This window comes from Bidens hawaiensis, unplaced genomic scaffold, assembly GCF_021521415.1.
Source record: "Bidens hawaiensis isolate Kalapana, Puna unplaced genomic scaffold, B.hawaiensis_p1.1 tig00033930_1, whole genome shotgun sequence".
Taxonomy (NCBI): domain Eukaryota; kingdom Viridiplantae; phylum Streptophyta; class Magnoliopsida; order Asterales; family Asteraceae; genus Bidens; species Bidens hawaiensis.
The window spans coordinates 65,050-90,861 of record NW_027505303.1 but is presented as its reverse complement, the minus strand read 5'-3'; the positions used below and the strand labels follow the sequence as shown (position 1 = coordinate 90,861).

At 33.2% G+C, this 25,812-nt stretch overlaps 2 protein-coding genes across 2 annotated transcripts; both read right to left on the bottom strand.

The window, feature by feature from the left end:
* Positions 1–1,392: 1,392 nt before the first annotated feature.
* Positions 1,393–3,785, bottom strand: LOC143612221 (deSI-like protein At4g17486). Its single transcript, XM_077086257.1, has 3 exons — positions 3,511–3,785; positions 2,887–3,174; positions 1,393–1,962 (listed from the first exon to the last, which is right to left on the bottom strand). Exons 1-3 carry the CDS (start codon positions 3,641–3,643, stop codon positions 1,739–1,741), a joined length of 645 nt encoding a protein of 214 aa, XP_076942372.1. The 5' UTR covers positions 3,644–3,785; the 3' UTR covers positions 1,393–1,738.
* A 10,681-nt stretch (positions 3,786–14,466) lies between these two features.
* On the bottom strand, positions 14,467–15,356 carry LOC143612225 (zinc finger protein 1-like). Its single transcript, XM_077086261.1, has one exon. The coding sequence runs from the start codon at positions 15,267–15,269 to the stop codon at positions 14,490–14,492; it is 780 nt and encodes a 259-aa protein (XP_076942376.1). The 5' UTR covers positions 15,270–15,356; the 3' UTR covers positions 14,467–14,489.
* Positions 15,357–25,812: the final 10,456 nt, after the last annotated feature.

The following is a 25,812-nucleotide window of genomic DNA, read 5'->3' as shown; positions in this document are numbered from 1 at the left end:
TAACCGAAAAACCGAATTGAAGCACTAACCGACGGTTAATTTATTAGTTTATCGAAAATCCGATTTTTTGGTTTAGGTTCGGTTATCCATTTAAAAAAAGAAAAAGACCGAACCGAACCGATTAATCGAACCTATGTTTTCTACGTATTTTTTTAAGATGTTGTGACCGGAAACAAAACACAAAAAGAATCTACCATTGACGGTAATAAGGATTATGAAGATGATGAAGATACTTTAAACTTTGAAGATGAATAAGATAATGAATGAAGATACAGGCCAAACTTTTAGTCTTTCTTTTATTAATAACTTTGTTAAATTTTATACTCTACTACTCAAACAACTTTGTATTTGTTTGGTTTCACGTAACACGTGTCTATTTTTTGTATTTTGAATTCAATATATATGAGGTATTCTATGTTTTTGAATTCTTTTCTTTTTTGTAATGTCTACTCACAATTAAAAAAACGGAAATAACCGAAACCGAAAATAACCGAATAATCGAATAATCAAAAACCAATCGGTTGGTATTCTAAAATAACCGATAGCTTCGGTTTCGGTTTGAGTTTCACCCAACAACCAAACCGAACCTTGCTCACCCGTCACGAGACATATTTATTGTTGAATGGTTCTTAACCGGGATTGTATTACCGACCATACTATGTTAACCCATTTGTAATTTGCCATTCGATGATTCGCGTCTTTCGGATGCTCACCACAAAACACACAATTGAGATCTGTCATATTTACTCTGGTTTATTAACACCTCCTTGGTTGGGATTCTATCTAACAAAAATCGCCATACAAAATATTTAACTTTAATTGGAATCGAACTATTCCCAGGATACTTGTATCCGTACCCGATGCTGTCCATAACCAGAATTATATAAATGCGTAAGAGTGTATAGTCAGGATTAATCACAATCAAGATCATTGGCTTCAAATTAGGTAAATGTTAACATGGCAATATCACAAGAAAAAAAAAAAAAAAAACAAGAACAGATGCAAGTATAGTACCCTACTGTACAATGACAAGTTGAATGCTTCAAAAGCTTCATGACACCAACTAATCATATTTCATGACAAAAGAAAGTCCAGATTTCACATTTGGATTGTCATGTATGTTCTCATTTATACATCAAAATCAGTAAGAATTCATTACATTCTGAAAGGGAAAGAACATAACTAACGTACACATTGTTAGAAGACCCATCATTATTGACAGAGCCTTCCCCACTGTTTACTATGGTTGATATAATATACATACATAAATATTTTTAACATATTCAAATAATATTTAGAACTTTAATTTTGCATATCTTCTTGGACCACGAAAATAACAATAAATACCCCCATCACATGGAGAGGACAGGACTCTCACCATGTAATTTTGCATATCTTCTTGGACCAAGAAAATAACAATAAATACCCCCATCACATGGAGAGGACAGGACTCTCACCATGTAAATCCCAATGGCAATACCATAAAAATAATAAAATATTGACTCCCCATAACAATATGCTAGAAAGCAACTTAACTGCCGTTTGAACCCTGACTAGATTCACATTCATTAATTATGGGGCTGCATATACATTCCACCAACTTCAAATCCAAAATAAAACTGCCCCTTTTATAAAAAAAAAAGAAAACAAATAAACACTTATCTTTATAACATATCCTTCAACTTCAACAAATTTGTGATCATATTATGCATTATTGTTCATCTTCAACAAATAAAGATTACTTTTTGTCACACTTACTGGTTGTTAACGGTTTCACATTTGTTTTTGTTGTTGATGAACTTGAAGAACGAGACGTTACTTGTGGTTGAGGTTTAGAAGTTGATGCAAACCGGTTTGATCGGGTTCTAAGCTTTTTATCAGTGTTGGAATCGTCTTCAGCTCGAACTTGTGTCACTTTTGTGTCGTTTAAGCTTGCAGGAAGGACGCAATTGCAAAGAAAACCTTCAAAATTCACAATGATTAAACAAATCATTAGTTGTAATCTATTGTTTTTAACACGTGATAACAGAGCACCGAAAACGAAAGACAAACAAGATCCATAAATCCATATTTGTGTTTGTATCTTTAATGTAGATGTTTATTTAGTAGAAAAAGGTAATCTTGATTCATGGGTTCTAATGATCATAAACATTGGATCACGTGGAAATTCGCCTTGGTCCACTAAAGTGTATCTAAACATGTTTGGTGGCTGGTGCACAAGAACATGAACATCCATAAAGAAATTAATTAATGATGTTAACTCCAAATAATAATAAAAAGGTATACATGCTACTCAAGAACACTGTCTAATGACATTGTATGACGATACGAGGTTATAATGGTAATAATATGAAACTTATGGGCAAATCATTGACTATATATTAAAAGTCAAAAAAACAGAAACTGCCTATAATTTATGAAAAATATTAATCTACTTTTGTAAATTTAAGGTAATCAGACTTGACCTCAAAAGTCAAAAGTCTTCTCTTAGCTCATGGAACAGAAACTATGAGCATATGCTAAGAAGCCACCAAAATTGCATCTAAAGTTCTAAACATACTCTTAAAAGTTTTAATTGTCAATATATTAAAGTCCAAACATATTTTCACCTATTGGAAAATTATCAGGCTTCAATTTACAAATAACTTCTGTCAACAAGATTCCAACTAGTCAAATACCTTTGTGCAAACTATAATTAAGTCATGTTACAACTTAATGTTGAAGTTTTCCTCTAAATTCAAACTTCTAAGAAGGTGCAAATGACTTTCAAGGCAAGTTCAACCAAAAGTTGAACCAATTCATAAATCTTGAAATGCACTATTAACTAATAAATGAAATTAAAAGAAAGTATGAATAATGAAAAATATAAGAAATTTGGGATCTTACCAAGTCGAGCGAGTCTGTTGACCCAACTAGGAATCGGCTTTTTGGTCAACCTTAGACACATATCATTGCAGAAGTGATTACAGTTTCTTGTAATGAGATTATAACTGTTTCCGGTGAACTCGGTTGCTAATGTTTCAATAAACGACCGAACTTCTAGTGGGCCGTAATCCGTTCGTCCAATTAAAATAGATTTCCTAAATGTGAATCCCGGGCATTTTCTAGGCTCCACTTCAAATATCCCGGTTGTCGAGTGTTCATGCGCACCAAATGCATATTCTACACCATGAACTGCCACATATCAAGAATCACACTTTGTTACAATCTTGATTCTAACTATGTTCTTCAGTAGAATTTCACAGGTAAAAAAATATAATCTTGCATTTTCTTGATAAATTATTCTTGCAAAAGCATAATCTTTTAAAACAATTAATCAAAAAACTAAGTTCTTACGGAATCATAACAACGATAACATGATCAATTTGATATTTGAGAGCTCAAATTGTTGAAATTATCGGAAACAAAACACAAAGCTTGTAACTTTTCAATCAATTTATAAACTTTATATCAATTAAACGAAAAAAAATAATAAAAAAAAATCAAGAAACAGAATTTGAAGAAGACAACCTTGAACACCAGAGTGATAAACACCAAGACCAACCCAATAAGCATAACCATTAATGGGAGTGAGATCATTCACATTCAAATACACAGGCACAGTCCCTGTCTTCTTCTTTCTAGGAATAATCATGCCCAGCATCTTCTTGATCCACAAAACTCAAACTAAATCCAAATTCAAACACTTTCTATCATCATTTTCAAAATCCAAACAAACCCATTATAGAACACATCCAATCGCACAAAACCCACAAAAATTTCAACAAAAAAGATTGTTAACTTGAGATGGGTTTGTGAAATTATCGAACTTTTTGGGTTTTTGAAAGAAACCCATTACGGTACGCCTTCATTTCCACAAAACCCACAAAAATTTATCGGTGGGAAACGAGAAATGAGGAGGTTTTAAGGTGGGTTGATTGGGATTCGAATTGGGGTTTGCTTTTTGTAATAGAAAATGGATTTTCATGCTTTAATCAGCATATACATACATACATACATACATACATATAGTAGTCGATGTTGAGTTGAGAAGAAATTGGTGGAATTTAATTTGACTGCTTAGGTTACATCGGCGGCTAATATTATTAATCTTATTATTAAATTACTTTAATTCGAAAAAACTATGATTAATTGATTTACTTTAACGTATGGAAACAAACAATTGCCTAACATTGTATAGTAAAAACGTTTCACTCTTACACATTTTGTACCATGTGACATCCCCGTCATTAACAGAGAGTTTTGCAAAAAGCGGCGTAGTTACTAAAACGTCACAAATCTCCTACAACAAGAGCCGAACTCGTGTTTTTTTTAGGAAACGCTCCCTCAAAAACGCCGGGTGGGGGTGGGGGGGTGCCCTCGACGTTTTGGAGTGAAAACACCATAACTTTGAATGAGTACGCGTGGTCTAAGTACTTCATAGTTCATACATGGTGCGGACCCAATCCAACCATACGAGGTCCTTAAACACCGCTAAGTTATTTCTAGTTCTGTGAAAATGCCACCCGTCCGTAGGCACACTGGTGGTAAAACCAGGTCGCTCTCAGGATCGAAGTGGAGATCACAAAAATCCAGGTCTTTTTCATGAAGCCACCCATGACCTTAAAGTGTTGTATTTGAAGATCGAACCCGAATCTCTATTGAAGAACTTATGTTTCATATCACTATACCACATTGAAAGTTAATAAATTAATATTGTTATTAATAATATTATTAAATGACTTTAATTTGAAGAAACTATTGCTTTATTTTTGCTTTTTCTGTTGCTTTGGGGATGATAGAATATAATTTGAATTTTTTTATATAAAATAGTGGTCGAGATACGTGTATTAAATGGTTTGCTAAACCTTTTTAAGCTGTCATGTCGTTTGTTTTCATAGCTTCAATTATAAGTTTAAATAATTAAGATGGTGGTTATTAAAAGTGTTTATTGTCTTTTGATGTTGAATATGTGGGATTGATTATGAAGTTTAAAGTTGTTTATTTTAAGGGTATTTTAAATTCTTTGATGTAAAAAAACAATAATGTATGTTCAGTTTGTAGATACTTTAAAAATATTTGTGGTTATGATTAGGAGCTATTAATCGATAAAATGAAATAAGATCGTACAACAATAAAAAGGTTAGGTTAGTTTGGTTTGATTTTGAGTTGGAAGTTGGTCCCAAGAATATCATATATCATCCTGACCAACGATGGTATGGGTGGTAGGGATGTTTAAAAAGATTGAAACATATCAAGTTGTTCAAGCCGAAAAAAATTTGTCGATTTGAGATCTTTACGGCTTAGTTTACACTAGTCGGTGGTTTTGAGAGTTAGGTCTTGAAATTTACATAATGTATTCATCGAATGACGTGGCATTTATAATCATAAGTATTTCTTACAGCCTAGATTTATATAAATTATATACAAAAGTTAATTTTTTTTTATAGAGGTATGGTACTAAAAAGACTCAAATACCCTAAAGCAATACTCGCGGGTTAACTAGAAGTCCCTCATAAGGCACCCGCGGGGCATACAAACCATCCGCACAAATCATTTGAGGAAGAAACACCCTCATGTGTTGATAACACATGCGGAAACATCATAGCACCCTCAAAGGTCATCCGCAAGAAAGGAACATACTTCCGCATAAATAACCACGATGTAATGCTCCGGGACAGTTGTCAATAACCAATTATCTTCTAGAAGACTTACCAAGATGCTTTCTTGAGCAATACGTGATCTCTCAACCAATCAGTAAAGGACACCAGGCAAGGCCGTTATAACCGTGCACATGGCCAGTGTTGCCCATCAACCTATATCAAGAGGACGCGTGTCCAGGTGGTTATACATGCACATGCAACGTATAAGCCGAACCTATCAAGAGAGGACACGTGTCCATGTGGTTACGAAGAGCATCTTCTTAAGGAAAGCTGGCCCAATCACTCTTCCCACACCCTTCGGCTATAAATACTCTCTCAATCATCATGAGGTATTCATTCACTCCCACTGTACTCTCTCAATTTACATAAGTGCTTATCTTCTACAGAATCGTACTTATTCTCACGCCGGAGGGTGGTTACGGGAAGACCCTCCCTCTTGTCCTTCCCGTAACGAGCTCACGGTGTCTGTTTTGCAGGTGTTCGTCACTGGACTTTAGGCAATCGGGTTCATATCATGTTAGCAGTTAACCATATCCTACCTTGTTGACTCATTGGATCTAGGACCCGTCAAGGGGAGTAGATCCATGTTTCTTCACTTTTTTTTAAAGTAACTATAAGAAACACAAATAGTTTTCTTGCCTCTTTATATATATATAAACCTCTAAGTTTATTTTACTCAGATTTTTAGCTTGAAGTGAAACACTTATCGTAAGTGAGGGTAAACATTAAATTGCTACAGCTGCGCGAGTCTGTCTTCAAACTGAAAGTTTATAGTTTCAACAAAATTATGGGAAATCAACGTAAGACCCGTGTGACGCGTTCTTATATATTGGTAACCCTTAAGAAGTTATTTTGTAGTTAACTACTTTTTGGATTTACAGTTTTCGACTATGTAACTCATTCGTTTTTGTACAATTAGGATTCGAATGATAGAACTCGTGTTGGGACGAGTTCTAAGTGTAAATTGAATTAAAGTATTGAATTCTATGGTGTATTATAGTTGTATATGTGTTGTTAGCAACATGTGAGGGTATTTGGTATCGAACGAGCTAACATGTTTGCTTTAAAAAGAAGATTTGGGCCTGTAATATGAATATGCCTTAGGGAATGCTTATGTTTGTCTTGATGTTTGAAGATCAAGTTTATGGCTCGAGCGGATACCAAGTCAATATAAAGAAGCAGATTTTATGAGCATATAAGGAATGCTGACGTTGTGGCAGAATTAGCAAACACTTAGGTTAAGTTATGGCGAAAGATCAAGTGCTCGAGATTACATAAGAACACACAAGACTTTAGGTCTAATCCGCTATTTGTAGAATGTGTTTTAAGTTGATGTTTACTACATTTATTATATATAAAAAAAATCTTGAGGTGTTTGTTGATTGTTGTTTTATAATTAAAATAGAGTAACATTATATATGTAAGTTGTCGTGTTTAAGTTATTTATGTCGATGTTTTGGTGAACTATTTTTATGATGCATTTTGGTTGATTATAGTGAAAGTTTGTTTAAAATGTATTTTGGTTGGTTATAATAAAAGTTTGGTCATTTAGTTCAATTATTAAGAGCTCTAACAAAACAGATATATTTCAATAAGCATGAAATAATCGGAGGGTAAATTAGTCATTCTACACAATTATTCAAATGTCCAACCAAACAACACTTACTGGCTCAGAATTAGTTCAACACTTAATGACTTAGCACTTGCCAAACAGAGATATAGATAAAGATTCTGGTCATCATAGTTCTTAGTTCTTACTTAAGAGGTAGTTATGTAAGGGTGATACAAAGTTACCCATAATACCATTATCTTATTTAATTAGTCTACTTAATTTTGTATGTAAGGAAATATGCAATTTTGTTACTTTAGATGGGGATATATGTAACTCCATCATTTTGTATTTAATTACTAATGATATTAGGCCACAATAGGGCTTTACCTAGAGGTGCATAAATCAGGTTTTTCAAATACCCGGATTCGGGTATAGAACCGGGTTCGGGTATGACCAGGTATTGGAAATAACCGGGTTGGGTTCGGGTCTGGGTATTGTCTCTAAAAACCATACCCTATGCATCGGGTTCGGGTATATAACCGGGTATTCTTAAACCGTGTATTTGAATACCTTATTTTCGTGTATTGGAAAAACACTATTTGTGGGGGGTTTTTCGGGCTTTTCTCCGGGTATAGATTTGATTTTTAAAATGTTGCACTTTTTAGGGGTATTTTTCGGGTATTTTAAGGTATGCATCTGGTATTTTAAGTACACGGTTTCGGGTGTTGGAAAACCATGTTCCGGGTATGAAACCGGTTTAGGTTTTCGGGTATTACCGGGTACAAATCGGGTCCGGGTCCGGTTCCGGTTCGAGTTTTAGTACCGAAATGCATACCCTATCCGTACCCTACGGGTAGGTTCGGGTACGGGTTCGGGTATTAAAACCCCGGGTATTAAAAAAACCGGTTCCGGGTTCGGTTTTTTTTTTTCACCTCTAGCTTTACCCTTGATAAAAAGTTAAAACGGCTCAGAAGAGTTCTTCATGCTCTTGTATCATTTGAAAATTCTTGTGAGGTATAAACAATAATTGAACAAACCAACTTTTTCAAACAAAAATTAAAACAACAACTTGAAAATGTTAATTATCAATAAAACTTAAGCTAACAAAAAACCAAACAACCGTTTGAAAAGTGCTAACCATTTTAGTTGGGCCCACGTGACGTGAATCCGTGATGACGAATAATAGCTTGGAACTCTGGAAGCCCGGAAAATAAAAGGACATGGTTAGATACTTAATAATGTTGAGGGCCCAATCCAAATTCTATTATTTTGTCATACCATACAAGCCCGCTTTAAAACATTGACAAAGCCCTTCTGGAACAACATATCAATTACAACAAAAGGCTACACACATTAAATACGAATAGCAATTAGCAAACATGTCTTAATTTGTTTAAATGGTTTGTATTTGTATTTAAATTCTAAAACAAATTAGGTTTGAAACCAATATTACTCCTTTAAATATGCAATGCAAGCTAGAAATTAGTTGCTCTCTATGCTTCCTTTTAGAGCATTAACATACCCTTTACAATATTCTACCTTATAATATAAATAAAAATCTTATTTCTTATAATTTATTTCTCATTTCAAAAACTCCACTACATCACATTCCCTGCTTTTATCTTTATATTACTCCTAAACATTTCTATTATTATTTTTCTTGATTTTATACACTCACATAATATAAAGAATGAATAGTAGTTTTTCATATATGAAAAATTAGTGTAATAGTTTTTTTAATAACTTATGATATGTGTGGAGAAATGGTGGATGGAGTAGAGTATTTTATTTTATTTTATTTTTGTTTGAAGGTAGGGGATGACATGATGGAGGGAATGTGAATGCTCTTACATATCAATTCACTTAAAAGTTTATAAATCTTATAATTGAGAATATTTAAATTAAACTCAAACATTTACATGCTAAAGATTAAACAAGTATATGTCATTGCAAGTGCAAATAAATTAGTCTTTTAAGTACAAAAATACCATAATGCATATGTTATAAGTGCAAAAAACTAGCTTTGTAACATTCAAGGGGTGGTCCAACGAAAATACATATTCCAATCTAGCTGAGGTCTTAGGTTTGAATATTGCTTCCAATGGTTTTATATTATCTAGGTGTTCTTGACAAGAGTGTTAGATTGAAAATTCTTGAGATATATGGTTACCAAGAGATTTTAAACTTTTTCAGATTATAATATAAGAAGGAGAACCTTTACTATGAATCTCGTTCATTCCGTTTTCTCCTTGGGAAACTTTTGAATTCTTGGAAAAACAAACCCATTCCCATTTTCCCTCTATACAATATACAAAGAAAAATTTGCTCCTAGTGTCTTGAAAGTTTGCAAAGGTGATTTGGAACAACATACAAGTATGGTGTAGCTTCTCACCGCCATCAGGAAACTTTGTTTTGGAGGTTAATGAATTTCCAAAGTCCCTAAACATAGCCAAACCTTTGAGGAAGTTGGTTCAAGCATTAATGGTGGCAACGCTATGTTTCATATGTGTTAAGAATGTTAGATGTGATCAAGGTCAAATGTTGTCAACTGGTGAGCGACAATGGTTTAATAAGTCAAAGTTCTTAAAGGTTCGTTAGCAACAGTTAAATGGCGAGTTAAACTTTAGGGGTTAATTTGGTAATAACCTCATACCATAGTTAAGTTGTGAGAACGTACTGAGAAGATATCACATTTAGGTTGTTTTCTTACAACTTACATAGTTGAGGGGTGTAACGTGTCAAGTGCACAAGCTAGTTTGTTAGATAGCTCATAAGAGGTGGTTATAAGTAAACATAAGAAAAAAAGACGGCTATGATCAATCTCTCTTGTTTCGATTTCGTTTTCTGAAAATATTTCTTTAATTCGTTTATTTTTTCAATTCTTTCGAGGTTGTAAACCCCAAATCAATTGTATGTTTTAGGGTGTGATTCAATAAGATCGTAATCTAGGCTTTCTTGTGTTCTTCATGTATTCATTCGATTTGTTTCCATATCGATAACAATATAGAAAGTGAGGTAGAAAAAAAATTCAATTAGATTACATCCTGAAAAAAGTGATTGACGATATCAAGGAAGGCATTTTCCTTTTGGATAAGAGATGGCAATTGGCAAGATCAGAATCTTGATTAATTGAATCATTTTAATATTGTTTTTTTAAGTTTTTGTCTACCTAAAATTATCGATATTTGTAAATGCACTAGGATCTTGCTAGTCATTTTAATTTAATATTTGCCCACCACTAAAAGAGAAGCAACAAGATATTTAGAGCTTGAGAAATACAAACGAGATCTCTCTTAGATTGTAAGATTTTGACATCGTATTATTTTAAGATAATCCTTACAATATTATAGAAGAAGACAAACCCTACCTTGATTAATTATGCATCATTCCATACTTAAATGTGTTTAACTTAACTGCAAAGCATTAATTTACTTTTTATTATAATATTTTCCATAAAATGGTACTCATGGCCCTTGCATTATTAGGGCTTTTTTAATCATAAAATCTTCTCCACTCTTAAAAAATAAATTAAACAAATTACTTCAAAATCAATTATGAATTTTAAATTTGCAAGACAAATTGCTAATTAATCACATGTTTTGAACTTCTGATGTAAAAAACTTAAAAATAACTTATTATTTGATTTAAAACACGTCAGATTGTAAGTAATTTGCTATTTGATAATGATCCCCAGCACAAGTAATTGAAGTGAGGCGCCCAATGACTAATTTAAATATGGATGTTTTGGTTTAAGTTTCACATGTGATAAAATACGGGTTCCAAATTGGGCTATGAAGTTTCTAACATATGCTAAGTTTCCTCTTGAGGGTGATCCGGGAAGTGGAGTGGGGACTGATTGATGAACTGATGTACGAGGTTTCTTTCGAGGACTTGGCAGCCTAACACCCCATGGTTCCGGCCATACTTTGAAAATGAAGATAATCAGGTGGTTCAACGTCGCCTGTCAGTGTGATCCAAATTGCCGTTCAATCATTCATAAAAAAAGTAATTTGCCAATTTATAGTGATTAAAAGTAAGTTTAATCTAACATAGTGTGATGTACCTAGCTCAAAAAGATTGTATATCGTGAAATAACAATTTCTATGATCTAATCAAGTGTTAGTAAAAGTATAAAAGATTAGTTCTTATATACATGGTACAAGGTTTAAGGTTATTTAGTTTATGTATCATCGTTGTGTTTTGTCAATTGACATCACAAAAACCATGAAACAAGTGGAACTATTCTACCTAGCTATGACCAACTTGGTATTTGCATATTATTAACAAAAAACTTATTTTTTTATGACAATTCAGACAAATCACATATTGTTCATCTACTAGAAGAGTGTCCTCGCGATGCAGCAGGAAACACATACTTTGATAATCATGTAACAAATTTGTGGGTGTTCATTATTCCGTTTGAAACTGTGAGATTGTTCACCAGTTTGGTTTTCCGATTGAAACCGAAGCTGGTCGTAAATATTGAATGTTAATTATTTACTTACTTAGTATTAGATATGTTTTATGAAATATATATTACATAGTTAAAATATAGTCAAACAAAGTTTTATTTAATACAAGCAAACTCATATATTACAACTTAAATTTAGCCCAATTTCCACGATGTTTTTTTTATAATCTTTGTTCTTTTTATGATATCGTCTTCTATTTATTCTAATAAGGTTTATTATTTGTGTGACTAAAGTTATATTTATTCCAATAATGCCTAACCCCTAATTCAGGAGGAAACCTAATAAATCTTGGGAAAACCCCCTTGTGAGATTCGAACCCAGAACCTTATGGTTCTTAAGCCTTATCCCACCACCAAGATAAGGAATTTAAAGTTTGACCTAAAATATTATCATCCCATTTTAGCATTTTGTTTGTGGACAAACGGAGAAAACAGTAGTTGGGGGGATTTTAGGTTGAATGACCTCGTAGAAAATCTACACTTGAATAACCAAAAAAACAAATCACTTGTCATTTCCTACAAAAAAAAAGCTGTCGATCTTGCTTGGTATTAGGAGCTAAATGTTAAAATGGTACTCGATCGAGCCACTCTTGTTCTACCAGGATGGAAGGAATACTTAAGCAAATATATACCACATCGTTAGTCTACATGGGATATATTAGGTTATATGGAGATTTAGCCTCAAATACCATCAACGCAATTTGAGTGTTTTGCATGTGGAATGTGGATCAGAGAGGAGTGTATAATTAAGTTTGCTCAACAGAAACCTCAAGACAATAGACATGTTCAAAAGTCTTCATATAGTTAACAAGAAACAAAGTTGGGGATATGGCAAATCAGACACTGTTGATTGATTTGCCATAGCTGAAATGAGTATGAGCTAGAAGATATTTATTTTCCTATTTAAGAACACAAATCATTTAAAGTCATAAAAGAGAGACCAATAAGATTTAGCTCAACTGACATTGGAAGGAAAGTGAAGATTTGGGATAGAGACCACATGCGTCATCACTCCCGCAGGCTTGATTTTTTTATAAAGAATATGTATTCTTAATGTTTAAGCCAATTATTCAACTAATTTAAGTCCATCTTTATATAAAAATAAAAATTGCACAATCCAAATTATAATCAAGTAAACTTATTTAAAAATTTTAATTGTTTAAACTCAATAAAATAATCCTTTTATTTAAGGCCCAAATTATTATCTTTAGCTAAAAATTTTTTTATCGATTCTCGGAGACGACCTTGATTATTATTATTATTATTATTATTATTATTATAGAACTGACAATGGGTGTTACTTTTAAACGTGAAAAACAGACTTTGAGTTTTTAAACTCAAAATTAGTTGTGTTATTTTATGGGGACTGGGGGCATAACATGTTCATGTTGACAGATCCTCATTTTCAATGCATAATTTTTCTTGTTTTTTGTGATGTTTTATGAGGGAATTCTTGATGGAAGGAAGCAGAAGACAGCATACTGAAACTAAATAAAGTTTCTAGTCATTTTTAAACAAATCTTGAATTCTTCAATTTATTATTAATCATGTTTAGGCAAAATCCACTTCAACCCCTTTTTTTCTGCAACCTTTTTATTAATTAACTAGTTAATTTGTAAAATTTATTTATATAGTCTTGTTGATGTAGTTTCAATGAATTAACATTTCAATTTAGGGATAAATATTTGGTACAGAGTACCGATAGTTTTGATATCGTATTCAGTACTCACTCATAAAATAACACAACTAATTTCTGAAAAGTGGATACAACTTACAATATCGAATATATCAGTACGATACTAGTATATGTACTCAATACCAGATACCCATATCTAATTCAAATCTCATAGACAAAAAAAAATAACAAAGAAAGAGTTGCCATTCAAAAAACAAAATATCTATATATACGTACTTTAAATGAAAAACTTGCTTAACCTATATAAACAAATATAATTTTTAAATTGTTTCCAAAGTTTTGTTTTTTTGTCAACTTATTTTACTGCAGCTATAATTATAATTATAAAAAATACTTTTTTAAATTCAAATGAGTTTTTGCTCAACTGACATTGGAGGAGAAGTGAAGATTTGGATGCAGCCCGCAAGGTTTCAGGCTTGAATCCGATCCTAATCGGGTTTTACCGAAGTGGCCTTCGGTTAGTTGATTTTTCCTGCAATGGAGATTGGGAGCTTTGGCTACCCAGGTTTGTCTGTGATCATTGTGCATGGGGTCGCCTTTTCATTTTGGTTATCCCAAATAACCGGATTTTATTCGTCGCCCGTCGGTCATTAAAAAGAAATAATTCACCTTTTTTAGTATACATTAAAGTCGAGAAGTTCCTCCGTTGTGTATACTATGACAACATCAAAATCAGTGTTTACTTATAATGAATTAAATATAACAATTATTCACTTCAAATCATAAATGCAAGCCAAACGCCTAAACCCAAAAGGATATATAATTGTTTGTTCGATTTTGAATTTTAACAAAATAACAAATAAAACTAGACTTGTGGGGAATATAAATATTATTAATCTTAATAATAATACAAAGTACATAGTTCTCTGGTTGATTCTTTGGACTACACTTCCTACTACACTCTTTCTTGCCATCCCCACTTTTGTTTGGTGGGGGTGGGTTAGAAAACTTAGAAATGATGGAAACTAAAATAAACATAAAAGAAACAATCTTACTTTCCAAGATCTAAATATACACACTATTTTCAATTAAAAGAAAAATAAACACAAAAGTAAAGTAAAGGAAACATAAGTATAATGGATCCTCAACCACAAAGATAATTTTTAAAAAAAATGTAACATGAATTGACTAGAGCTTGAGGGATAGATCAAGTTTTTGGGACTCATCTTGATTGGCCTTAACTAACTCCGGCCACCATAAACCACCAATCTCATTTTTCATGGTGGAGTTGTTTATTATTCCTGTTCTAAGCACTTCAAACCACCCAACACCACCATGGGATGGTTGCTGAGCAACATGAGGTCTTGATGACCATCCTTTTGCTCCATAAAAGCTCTTGAAACTAGACGAAGAACTCGAATTATTATTATAAGGTTTGTGGATCATTGAGTGTACCTGAATTCCAAGTGATCTGTTATTGCTATAGCCATGAAAAGGAAGTGATGAAAAAGTAGAAGTGTAGTTTTGATCATGGTGGTGGTGTTGATGCATATATGCATGACCAAAAGCTGCAGCTGCTGAAATCATTGGAGTTGAATAATAATATCCCATTCTTTGTCCTCTTTTTGCAAGGTTTCTCTCTCTTTTGTGGGCATTTTGGTGGCCACCTAGAGCTTGTGAGCTATAGAATTTTCTTTGACAGTAGTTGCATGAGAAAACCCTAGGTTCACTTGTATCTGCTGCTTGTAATTGTGTTGTACTTTCTGATGAAGTGACCATATTTAAACTGTCTATGAGATTCAGTTCTTGATTCAATCTTGATTCATCATTACCTTCAAAAGTTTCTTCTTCTTCTTCTTGTTCATTTTCGTTATCGGCATCACAAGTTCCGATCTTTTTCGGGTTATGGAATTCGGTATCGGTTAGTGGATCACAAGAAGAAAGTGTTAATTCATCTTCATTTGACATGTTCTTGGTTTGAACTTTGAAGGGGTGTGTGAAATTGAAAGGGGAGAAAGAAGTAGTTTTGGAAAGTGAATGCTTTGTGCTTTAAGTGGAAAAAATACTATGTGAAAGAGGTTTCCTAGATAAAGACTAAAGAGACATGATTTTATTTTAGTTAAAGTACAGTACAGTTTAGGTAAAGCTTTTAATCTGAGTCACAAATAGTTGAGTTGCAGTCTAATCACGTTACTACATGTATACCCTATGTTGTCAAAGTGGTACCTTGTCATAGATTTAATCATTTTTGCAATATACCATACTTCTAGGGGAAAAGTTTTCACCTGAGGCAAATATAGACCTAATCGAACACACGAATTAATTATAATTCCGGAATGCATATTGACTTATATTTAATTTGTTAGTTGTAACTTATAAGGGCCCATTTTACTCGTAACCACCGGCCAGTCAATGAATTACACCTCATATTTACTCGTAAGTATACAAATTGATGAGATGATGTTTCAAAGTACCTAAATACCCGAATATACACACACAACAATCATATATCTTTGGTTTACTGTTTTTATTTGTTGCACTGGGCCTTCAACTTGTTAAATCGGTAGCATCCCTCTTTTCGTATTGAAAGAAAGAGAAAATCTCTATAATTTAGTATTATTATAAGAGCATTCACGTTAGAGCCTCCATCGTTATTGCTATAATTTAATTACAAAAACACATTTTTCTTTGAATATCCGGTTTACTTTTCAAAACCTCTCACATCAAATCTTCTATCTCTATTTCTATCTTTAGTTTACTCACAAACACTTATTTTATTAAATTTTTCTTTATTTATACACCCTGAACAGATTATAAAGAGTTGAATATGAAAGAACTCACATCCCATTCTTCATCTCTATCTATATATTTTAACTGAAAACATTATTTTTCTTTAATTTTGTTTATATTAAAAAAAATCTCATATTTCATTCCCTATTTCTATCTATATATTACTTATAAACATTTATTTTATTATTTTTTTCTTTTTCTTACAGCATAATTATATAGAATGATAACATTTTGTAAATAGAGAGTTGCCATTACTCTCTGCTACATATTTTTAAAGTATGAAGAATATGATGTGAAAGCTAAGTTAAAAACTATATTTTTCTTCATACTTTAGAGATGAATGAGTATGAGACTTATTATAAAGGCATATTTCAGTTTTCTATAACCTGTTTTCTATTAACGTAGAGAATCTAATGTAATGTAATGGTGTTTTAGTTGTTTTCTATATTCTTTTTTTTATATTATATAGAAAATATGAATATTGAGGCTTCACCAACGCCATCAACGGGTGGTGCAGGTATTCTGGCAGCACCGCCACCACCCCACCACTTTTTACTCGGCATGTACATTTTCCTGGTGGTATAACGCGGAGAAAGGCGAGGTGTTTTAGTTGTGTTCTCTATTTTTTTTTCTTATAATATATAGAAATTATGAATATAGAGGCTTCACCGCAGCAACCACCGTTGCCACCACCCCACCACTTTATTGGAAATTTTGGACTAATAATAATTATTAGTTCAAGGATACAAATAAACTAATTATTAACGGGTTCAAAGAATAGAGATGAATGCGATATCGATCATCTAAAATGAGTGGCTAAAGAACTTGAACTTTGAAAAATAGGATAACGTTAAAATACAAAGGATAACAAAAGTGAAAATGGTGAGAAGAAATTTAATCAGTTGATCTTAGATTTGAATTGTAGAGATTAATTAAGAGAAAAAAATTGATAGGAATGACATAAAGATAATAACCGACTTTTATTGATTTTCTTTATTCACATGCAAGTCACATGTCAATTCTCTCCATCATTTTAAAACGTCTATAACTTTTTCATGCAACATTTTTTTTCTAAAAAACAATTTCACTATAATAACAAGTGTTTTTTATCTTTAATATGAGTGTCATATTGTTATATTAAAATAAAAAAAGTAGTGGTTTTTGTATATTGTGCTATTGGTTGTTCATTGTATTTTTAAGCGTGTTTCTATGCAGTGTGTTATATATATTTTGGTTATTGTGTTTTTCAATTGGCAATCATATCAAAAATAAAAATTAAAATAAATATTACATCAGTGTGTCTTTTTGTTCGCCATTATATCTTTTTGCTCATCATTTGTCTTTCTACTTATCATTGTGTTTTAGTCACTGTGTAATACGTTCATTGTCTTTTGTTCAGGATTGACATGTGGCATTCAATTAATTTGAGAAGAATAGTATAATTATGCTCATTGTGTATTGCGTTAATGTCATTGTGTAATATGTAGTTTTCATTGTGTTTTACGTTTCAGGTCGTTTTGTTATATGTATTCATCATTATGCTTTACGTTTCAAGTTATTGTGTAATATGTATTCATCATTGTGTATTATGTATTAGATAATTTGTTGTTATTTTATCATTATATTTACATATTATTATTACACAACGGTGTTATTGCATTGAAAGACACAATGACGAAAAAACTCAATAACAAGCAGAAAGACATAATGACGAAAAAAAGACACAATGACAAACAAAAAGACACAATCACATAATTTTTGTTTTAATATTTATATAACAAAGTCATACTCATATTAAAAATAAAACAACGCTTGCTATTATGGAGATTTTCAAAAAAAATATCATATGAAAAAGTTTTAGACGTTTTAATATGATGGAAGAATTGACATGTGATTAACATGTGGAGAAAGAAAATATAAACTATTACTTTATACCCTTTTTCTTTTGGTAATCACTTGACACATGTCAATTAATTGTGACTTCTCACACTTCTCATTTTTATTGGACTTTGTAGAATAACTCAACCCTTTTCCCGTATTGGTGAAATGGGAAATTGGTCTTGTCCCGCATTGATGACTCACAAGATTATATTCTTCTATGACAAGACATACTTTGCGGCATTAGCAAGGGTGCAAAGCACACGACGAGCATGGGCGATGAGCGCTTTGATGGTGCACTTTGCACTTCGAATTGCAACGAGCCGTCTTAGTATTTTTGCAAGTGTGGCACCGGGTCGAGACAAGTGTCGTCAGTGTCGATAACTTACTTGCTATGTGTCGTGATCTGAACGAGTGTATGCCATCAGTTTCCAAGTTCCGCGTCCAATAGTGAGTCAACTTCCATGTGTCCGAAAGTGAGGTGAATCAGCACACCACGTGTCAGCGCTTGAGCGTGATGGGTGTCTGATGACAAGACACACATCACTTTCTATATATAGAAGGGTTGTTGGGCATACTGAAGACACCGACACAACTCGCAACAAATCACCCGACCTCGCACCACAATTTAGTTCGGTTTGCTCGTTTCCGACTTGCACGCTCTAGCTCCAGGTATAGTTTGGGTACTAGGTTAATCCCGACAGTACACACTGCTTCGGCTATTGTACCCTCGGAGACAGACAAATTCACTTGGGTGGCCCGAAATCTGTTTCAAGGGACCTCTGTTATACATAATTCATTAGCCAACACTTGTCTTATTTAGTGTTCATTTTCTTATGTAGTCATGTTCTCTTTTTCATTTCGTGTAATTTACTTTTATGTATATGTAAATTTTCTTTTCACCGCACTTGTATTTATGGTTAAAGTTTATTGTTATGCTTTGATTTCGTGAACGGTGGTTCTACACACTTTTTATCCGGGGGGTACATTTTCCAGATGGTATAACCCGGAGAAAGGCGAGGATGGTTATGCGTGTAGCATGAAGGCGACGGGTAATGGGACATAGGTATGGACGGGTTCCGACGATAATTGTCATGACATGGTGGCCGGTGATTGATGCTCCAGCGGGTGATTGCGATATGCGCCCAGCGCCCCCTCCACTCTAAAATAAATGAATGTTAATGTTTTCTCTGTACGAGAAAAGGAAAAAAGATGAACGCACAAAACCCAATTCTTTTCAACCTCATTTAATTAGTTAACTCATTTTGTGTGACAGCTAACACGTGCGTTTGTAATATGAGAAATGAAAATTAAATATATTTACGTCCTTGTACTAAGTATAATATAAATACATAATAAAAATAATAAATCATTGTAATACAAAATATATTTACTCCCAAAGTGGGACAAGGTTTGTCTCTTAGTCGTTTGTCATTAGAAAAAAACAAAACAGCAGGTGGGAACTTTGAAGACATCCAATCACAAGTTAACTGGCATATATGAAAAATAGCATCATTCATGAGGAATCCATACTCTTGGGGATGAAAAAGAAAAAAAATTCTTATTAAGGTATAAGACTGGATATGATATTCATAGTAGGGGACTAGGGGTGCTCACGGTTTGGTTTGAAACTGTGAAACTATTCAAACCGGTTATTGGTTTGGTTTCACGGTGTTTTTTTTTTGTAACTATCGGTCGGTCGGTTGGTTTCAAATTATTCAAACCGTAGCAAACGGTTTTGTTTACGATTTACAACAAAAAAAAGGTTTCGTTAACGCCTAATTCATGTCGAGTAGACCTTATAGTTGTGAGAATTATTAATTAATGAGAAAGCAACTGTATAAACTGAACCGGATCGTCTGATTTAATTATCTAATTATTTTAACTTTTGTAATATTTATATTTATATGTATATATGTATTAAAATACATTATTGGACACAATTAACTTAAAATTATGTATATAAGATATGTATACTAAATAGTATATAATGACAGTTAAGAAAAAGATGGGCAAAGCCCAAATGCATACTAATAATAAACTTCACAGTTTGTGGTTAAATTGTGTTTTGCTATTTTGTTGTATACTTGTTAAACTTTAGAGTTAAGTGCCATTTTAGTATTTGTGGTTCGGTCAACTACGCAACTTTAGTACCTAATCTTTATTTTGTGCAAATGGCTACTTCAGTTTCAGAAAACTTGCATTTTTAGTACTTTTTTCTAACTCCGTCTATTTTTTCCGTTAAGTCAGAGATAATTTGGTAACTTCGTTATTTTCTTTTCTTTTAAACTCTTATATCTTGTAAACCTTAAATCCCCAAATTATAACATCAAAATCCGAATCCTAAATCCCCAAATATCGTAAAAATTCAAACTCTATAATGATATGGAGAACGGGTTTGAGGATTTAGGATTTGGATTTTGATGTTATAATTTGGAGATTTAAGGTTTACAAGATATAAGAGTTTAAAAGAAAAGAAAAAAACAAAGAAAATAACGAAGTTACCAAATTATCTCTGACTTAACGGAAAAAATAGACGGAGTTAGAAAAAAAGTACTAAAAATGCAAGTTTTCTGAAACTGATGTAGCAATTTGCACAAAATAAAGATTAGGTACTAAAGTTGCGTAGTTGGCAAAACCACATGTACTAAAATGACACTTAACTCTAAACTTTATAAATTCTTGACAACTTTACTATTAATATACCATACGTTAACTAATTGGGCATCTTGTATAAAAACCCAATAAGCCCAAACAGTGAAACCAAACCGGAACCCAACCATTACTAACGGTTCGATTTAAAAGTTATATGGTTCAGTTTTGGTTTACAAAAATAAAAACCATTACCAACGGTTTGGTTCACGTTTTGACCCAAAAATCACGAAAACCGAATCGTAAACACTCCTAATTCATAAACAAATTTTATGGGTTTAGATACGGTGTTGTGTTAGGTGATACTTGAAACACCCCAAACTTAAAGTGTCTCAGAAATTGGGTTTACTCATGCAACATAGTTCTTAATAACTTGAATAATCCACCTTACATTACAGTGGAAGACTTTAACCAAACAATGCCGACTCAAGTCACACGGACTTATCTATACTAATTAGCATAAACATAGCAACTGTCGTCAGGATGCCAGTCTGCATGCCAGATAGCTCCTACTTTAAACCACCCCTTACTCTAGTGTTACCTGCCAAACACTGACATGCACACAAAACTCAGCTTACCCTGAGCGAGTGCTAGCTTCATAACATTAATGACACACAAACGTTACCCTATGGTAACACATCTTATAACGGGAGTACCCATTTCCTGCTCGTACCACGAGAGTACCTACCATACGCTACAACACTCGTACTACAAGAGTACCTTACGCATAAATACCAACTAACCCATATACATTCAGAAATATAACTATACGCAAGTTCAGGACAAACTCGTATACAAAGACCTATTACTCGTTCATAAAGAGCATGTTGTTCGTCAGTAAGACTTATCATTCGTCCCCGTCAGGACATGCTGACTATCTATAAAGGACCTACCACTCATCCTTTTCAAGACATGATACTCGTCCGTAAAGGACATGCTAACCGCCCATGAAGAATGTTCTACTCGTTGCAAAGGACGCTCTACCATACACATCGCCGTATCTATTTAAGCCATACGTCTCATGTTTGTATGTATGTATGTACGTATATATATAGGGTCAGGTTCTTTTAAGAACCAAACCCAGTTGTGAAAACTTTTTTTTAATGAAAATACTTCTAAAACTTTATATAAGCTTTTCCAAATTTTTAAATATATATAAATAAATAAAAACATGTTTTTGTGGTGGTTCTTAAAATTCTTACGACCCTTAGAAGTTCTCAAAGTTCTCACGATTCATAGGAGTTCTCAAAGTATCCTAAGCCTACACTAATACATTAAAAGCTACTACTTTGTATGCATGCAACTATACAATTGGTCATAAGAATTGCTCTCTATCTCTCTCTCTCTCTAGCTCTCTCTCTTCTCCCATCCTCGGTATCACCCAACCGAAAATAACATGGAGAAAATCAAAACTGACCAACCCGACAAAACTGAATGGTGAAGCCGAGAACACCCTGGATACCCTTAAAAATTAAAATTACTCCACAACTTTATAAAGTTGTGATGGCAGTCGTGTCAATCCTTGTCCTCGTGTAGTTGTGTTCCAGCCATGACCATGACAACAAGTGTCTAGAGCCCACTACTCCAAGTGAGGTGTGGGGAACCATCTTTGACTATATAGTGACTATAGATTGTAAAGAAGTGGTTATTCATTTGCGAGGCTATCATTTTTGTATGTATGTGTAACATGCAATGGGCCTTGTTTATGCATGTGTAACATGGGGTGGGCATCGAGTTAAAGGGGGGAAAAGAGACACCTTGACTAAGTCCAATATAGCTTAGTTAGAGGTGGATGTGGTGGACTTCAAATCAAGAGACCATGCATATGTGTGTACTGTGTAGTATTTTGATATGTAGTGTACGTTTCTATATATTAATATAATAATCATATACACACATAGACGATATAAGTAGAATAAAAACACGAGATTTTATGTGGTTTGATCAAGGCGACATATTTCCACGAGCTTTCTCTTTATTAACTCAGACACCTCCACTTCTATCCTCATCTCTCTCATGCCACCACACTGCCGTCGGTCCCGTCAGCGACTTGTCATTGCATCTCTCTACCCGTCACTAAGACGAAACAATCAATTAAGAGCAATTAATAAAAGTCCTCTTTGTGTTTTATATTTAATCAATCAGTTTAGCTAACCAATCACTATAAGAAGATACAATCATTTAAGAAACAATCAATTCACCAAATACTCAAATAGGACTAAGCAGTTTAGTCTAAAATAAGTCAAAAGTAAATAAGAAATTTAATCTATTTACTTGAACATAAACATTATGTTTATCAAAGGTTGAAAACAACATATACAAATGTTGGCGACTCCACATATTTAGAATCCGAGTTGGCTGCGGACCCCTTCATCACTAGAGGAGACTCATGAATAGATTAAAGGTCAACAAATTTTAAACTCAATATTCATTTCTAACAGACCAAGAAAACGGCTTCTCAGTGAAGTCCATTCGATATGTAATTGATCACAAAAATTGCATCTTGGGGAATTTTCATTATGAATGGAATAATTGGGTGTCCATTAAATTAAATATTTTCGATTGACGTGAAGTTTCTGAAAAAATACAAACTCGAGTAGCTTTATAGAAGAGAAACGTTCAATTCAACACTAGTATTTGCTCCTTATGTAGTTCATTTGATGAAACAGCCGATCACCTACTCGTCTATTGTGAAATCACAAGTATGGTTTGGACAACACCTAGTCTATGGTGCAAGATATGGCCTACTTTTGCTTACTCACTTAGATACATCTTCGTTTACCATAGTACTATTTTGGGTAGCAAGAAAAAGGAAATTAAGAAGGGAAATTTAAAAGGTGGCATGTTGGTGCATTTGGAAGGCTCGAAACAATAGATTTTCACCAATAATCTAGCAGCCGTTCACACTATTATTGTCTATGTAAAAACATTGGGTTTTTTTGGGTAAAAATAGAATTAACGATTAGACCATTAAGTGGAATAACATGTTTTGTTCATTGCCAAGACTTTTTGGTATATAGATACTACAATTTCTAGTAGGAAAAAAAAGAGATATAAATGTTGAATTTACACGTAAACATGTTCATACTTTAAACATTACATAAAACTTATAAAAAATAAAAGAAAACATACATTTATTAAGTATTTTTCAAATATGTTGCTAGTTTTATACAAATTTAAGTGTAAGTTCTTGATTTAATTTCTTTCTTTTAACAAAATCAAGTCCAATAACTAAAACTTTTATAAAAAGTTTATTAGTTGAAGCTTAGATATTTATTGCACATAAAAAGTGATTATTAAATAATAATTTGATTTGAAAGGATGGGGACAAGAGGGGGAGTAGTTACTAAACATAGCATATGATTCCACATAATTTAATGGAAGTCTAATCTAATCAAAAAGTGGATCAAATCTCTTTACAAGATTTGTTTGTCCAAAAAAACAAGCCCCCATTGTTTCCAAAAACAAAACATAAGACATATTACACCAACCCCCCAAGTTTTTTTTTTTTTTTTAACAGCGAATTTCAATAAAAAGCTAGCAAGGCAAACAACGAAACAAACTTACATATTAAAATTACACCAATCAATCCAAGCCAAATTTTTAAACGAAGAAGAACGATTTTTAATCCAAAGGAAACCCAAAAATTTTATGTCCTCCACCGTTTTAGAAAATATAGCCGGCTTGTTTTGAAAGATGACTTCGTTGCGGGTCTTCCATATGCTCCAACAGGCCGTGAGGATGATCCCGTATAACGCCTTGTTTTTCTTGTTCCCCAAATTGGTAGATTCATGAATAGTGAGCAAATCTCAGACCGAGAAGACGAAGATCGGAGGAATATTACACCAATTGCTAACAAATTGCCAAACTAAAGTAGCAAAATAACATGAGGTGAAAAGATGCTCGCTCGTTTCCTCATATTCTTCACAAAGACAGCAGGTTTTCGGGCCCACGTCTACATTTCGATTTGAAAGGGCCACCCGAGTTGAGAGTCTATCCATTTCCGCTTTCCAAGCATGTATATTGACCTTGATAGGGACCCAATTATTCCATTTCATAATAAATGGGATAGACGAATTAGAGGATTTGAATAAAAGTTGTTTCATGGCAGCCACCGTGAAGGAACCCGCTGAACCGTTTTGCCAAACCCAAGTATCTGTAGTATAGTAACATCTACACCAACAACCCAAGTACCCACTTAACTTTAGCCTTAAAGCAATGAGATATTACCAAACAAAGGTAAATAAAGTTACCTGCACTTCTTTTATCTAAATTCGAAAAAATGTTTTCTTTAGTAAAAGTTGCAATTCAATCTAGATAAGACCAACAAAAAATCGCACTTTTTAAAGTTTTACATGTAAATAATGTTTTAAGATCAATTGTCAACTACGTGAAGAAAAAGAAACCAAACAAATGACGCCATTTGTCCATAATGATATAAGTATGTAGGAAATGACTCCGAAAGCATTACATTTTAGACTTGTCTGATTACTTGGGGTTTTCTAGATTAGCATGTAACTTTAGTAAAAGGGTAAAAGAGGATAGGTTTTATAGGCTCCATTCGTATGTGTTCCGAGGTTTTGCATTGAGCACTATAAAAGCTATAACTGCATCTTCAGGAAGATGTTACTTAAAAGACTTTCAATGAGTGTGGATACATCAATGATTAAGGCCAAGAAAGTATAGTAACATCTACACACAATCATTTCCAATATACAACCAAGCATGCCAATTAGCATTCAAAAGAAAAACATTCACTACAGCAAAAGAACACACTTACACCGTAACAATAGTGTTAATGAATTGCGGTGTTCAAAAATCGTTGAAACCAACGAAACTACCCAAACCAAAATAAGCCTGCCGTTTGATATTTTTTATACTTGGATATGCATAATATCAATGATAAAAATAAGTCAATGACTTCGATAAAAAGAGAATTTCAAACCGGCAAAACAAGGCCGCAAACCGTACCCAACCCGGCCACTTTGGTTTGTCGTTTCCCAAAACAGCAATTAGCTATTCGGCCCAGACCAACCAAAAGATAAACACCCCACCCTATCAGATGGTCATCAGATGGTCATGTACATACACAAGGTTTATTGATTTGTACAACACACCTTTTCTAGTTCTCATTTTGTAGGTATACTTGTTACAGAAAATGTTCTCATTAAGGTATTTTGCAACCAAGAAG

Bases quoted from the DNA above. Each gene is read 5' to 3' on its own strand.
- LOC143612225 (XM_077086261.1), bottom strand. From the start codon at position 15,269: ATGTCAAATGAAGATGAATTAACACTTTCTTCTTGTGATCCACTAACC.
- LOC143612221 (XM_077086257.1), bottom strand. From the start codon at position 3,643: ATGCTGGGCATGATTATTCCTAGAAAGAAGAAGACAGGGACTGTGCCT. The intron at 3,175-3,510 runs GTTGTCTTCTTC...GATATGTGGCAG, and splicing joins TTATCACTCTGGTGTTCAAG to TTCATGGTGTAGAATATGCA. The intron at 1,963-2,886 runs GTAAGATCCCAA...TGAATTTTGAAG, and splicing joins CAACAGACTCGCTCGACTTG to GTTTTCTTTGCAATTGCGTC.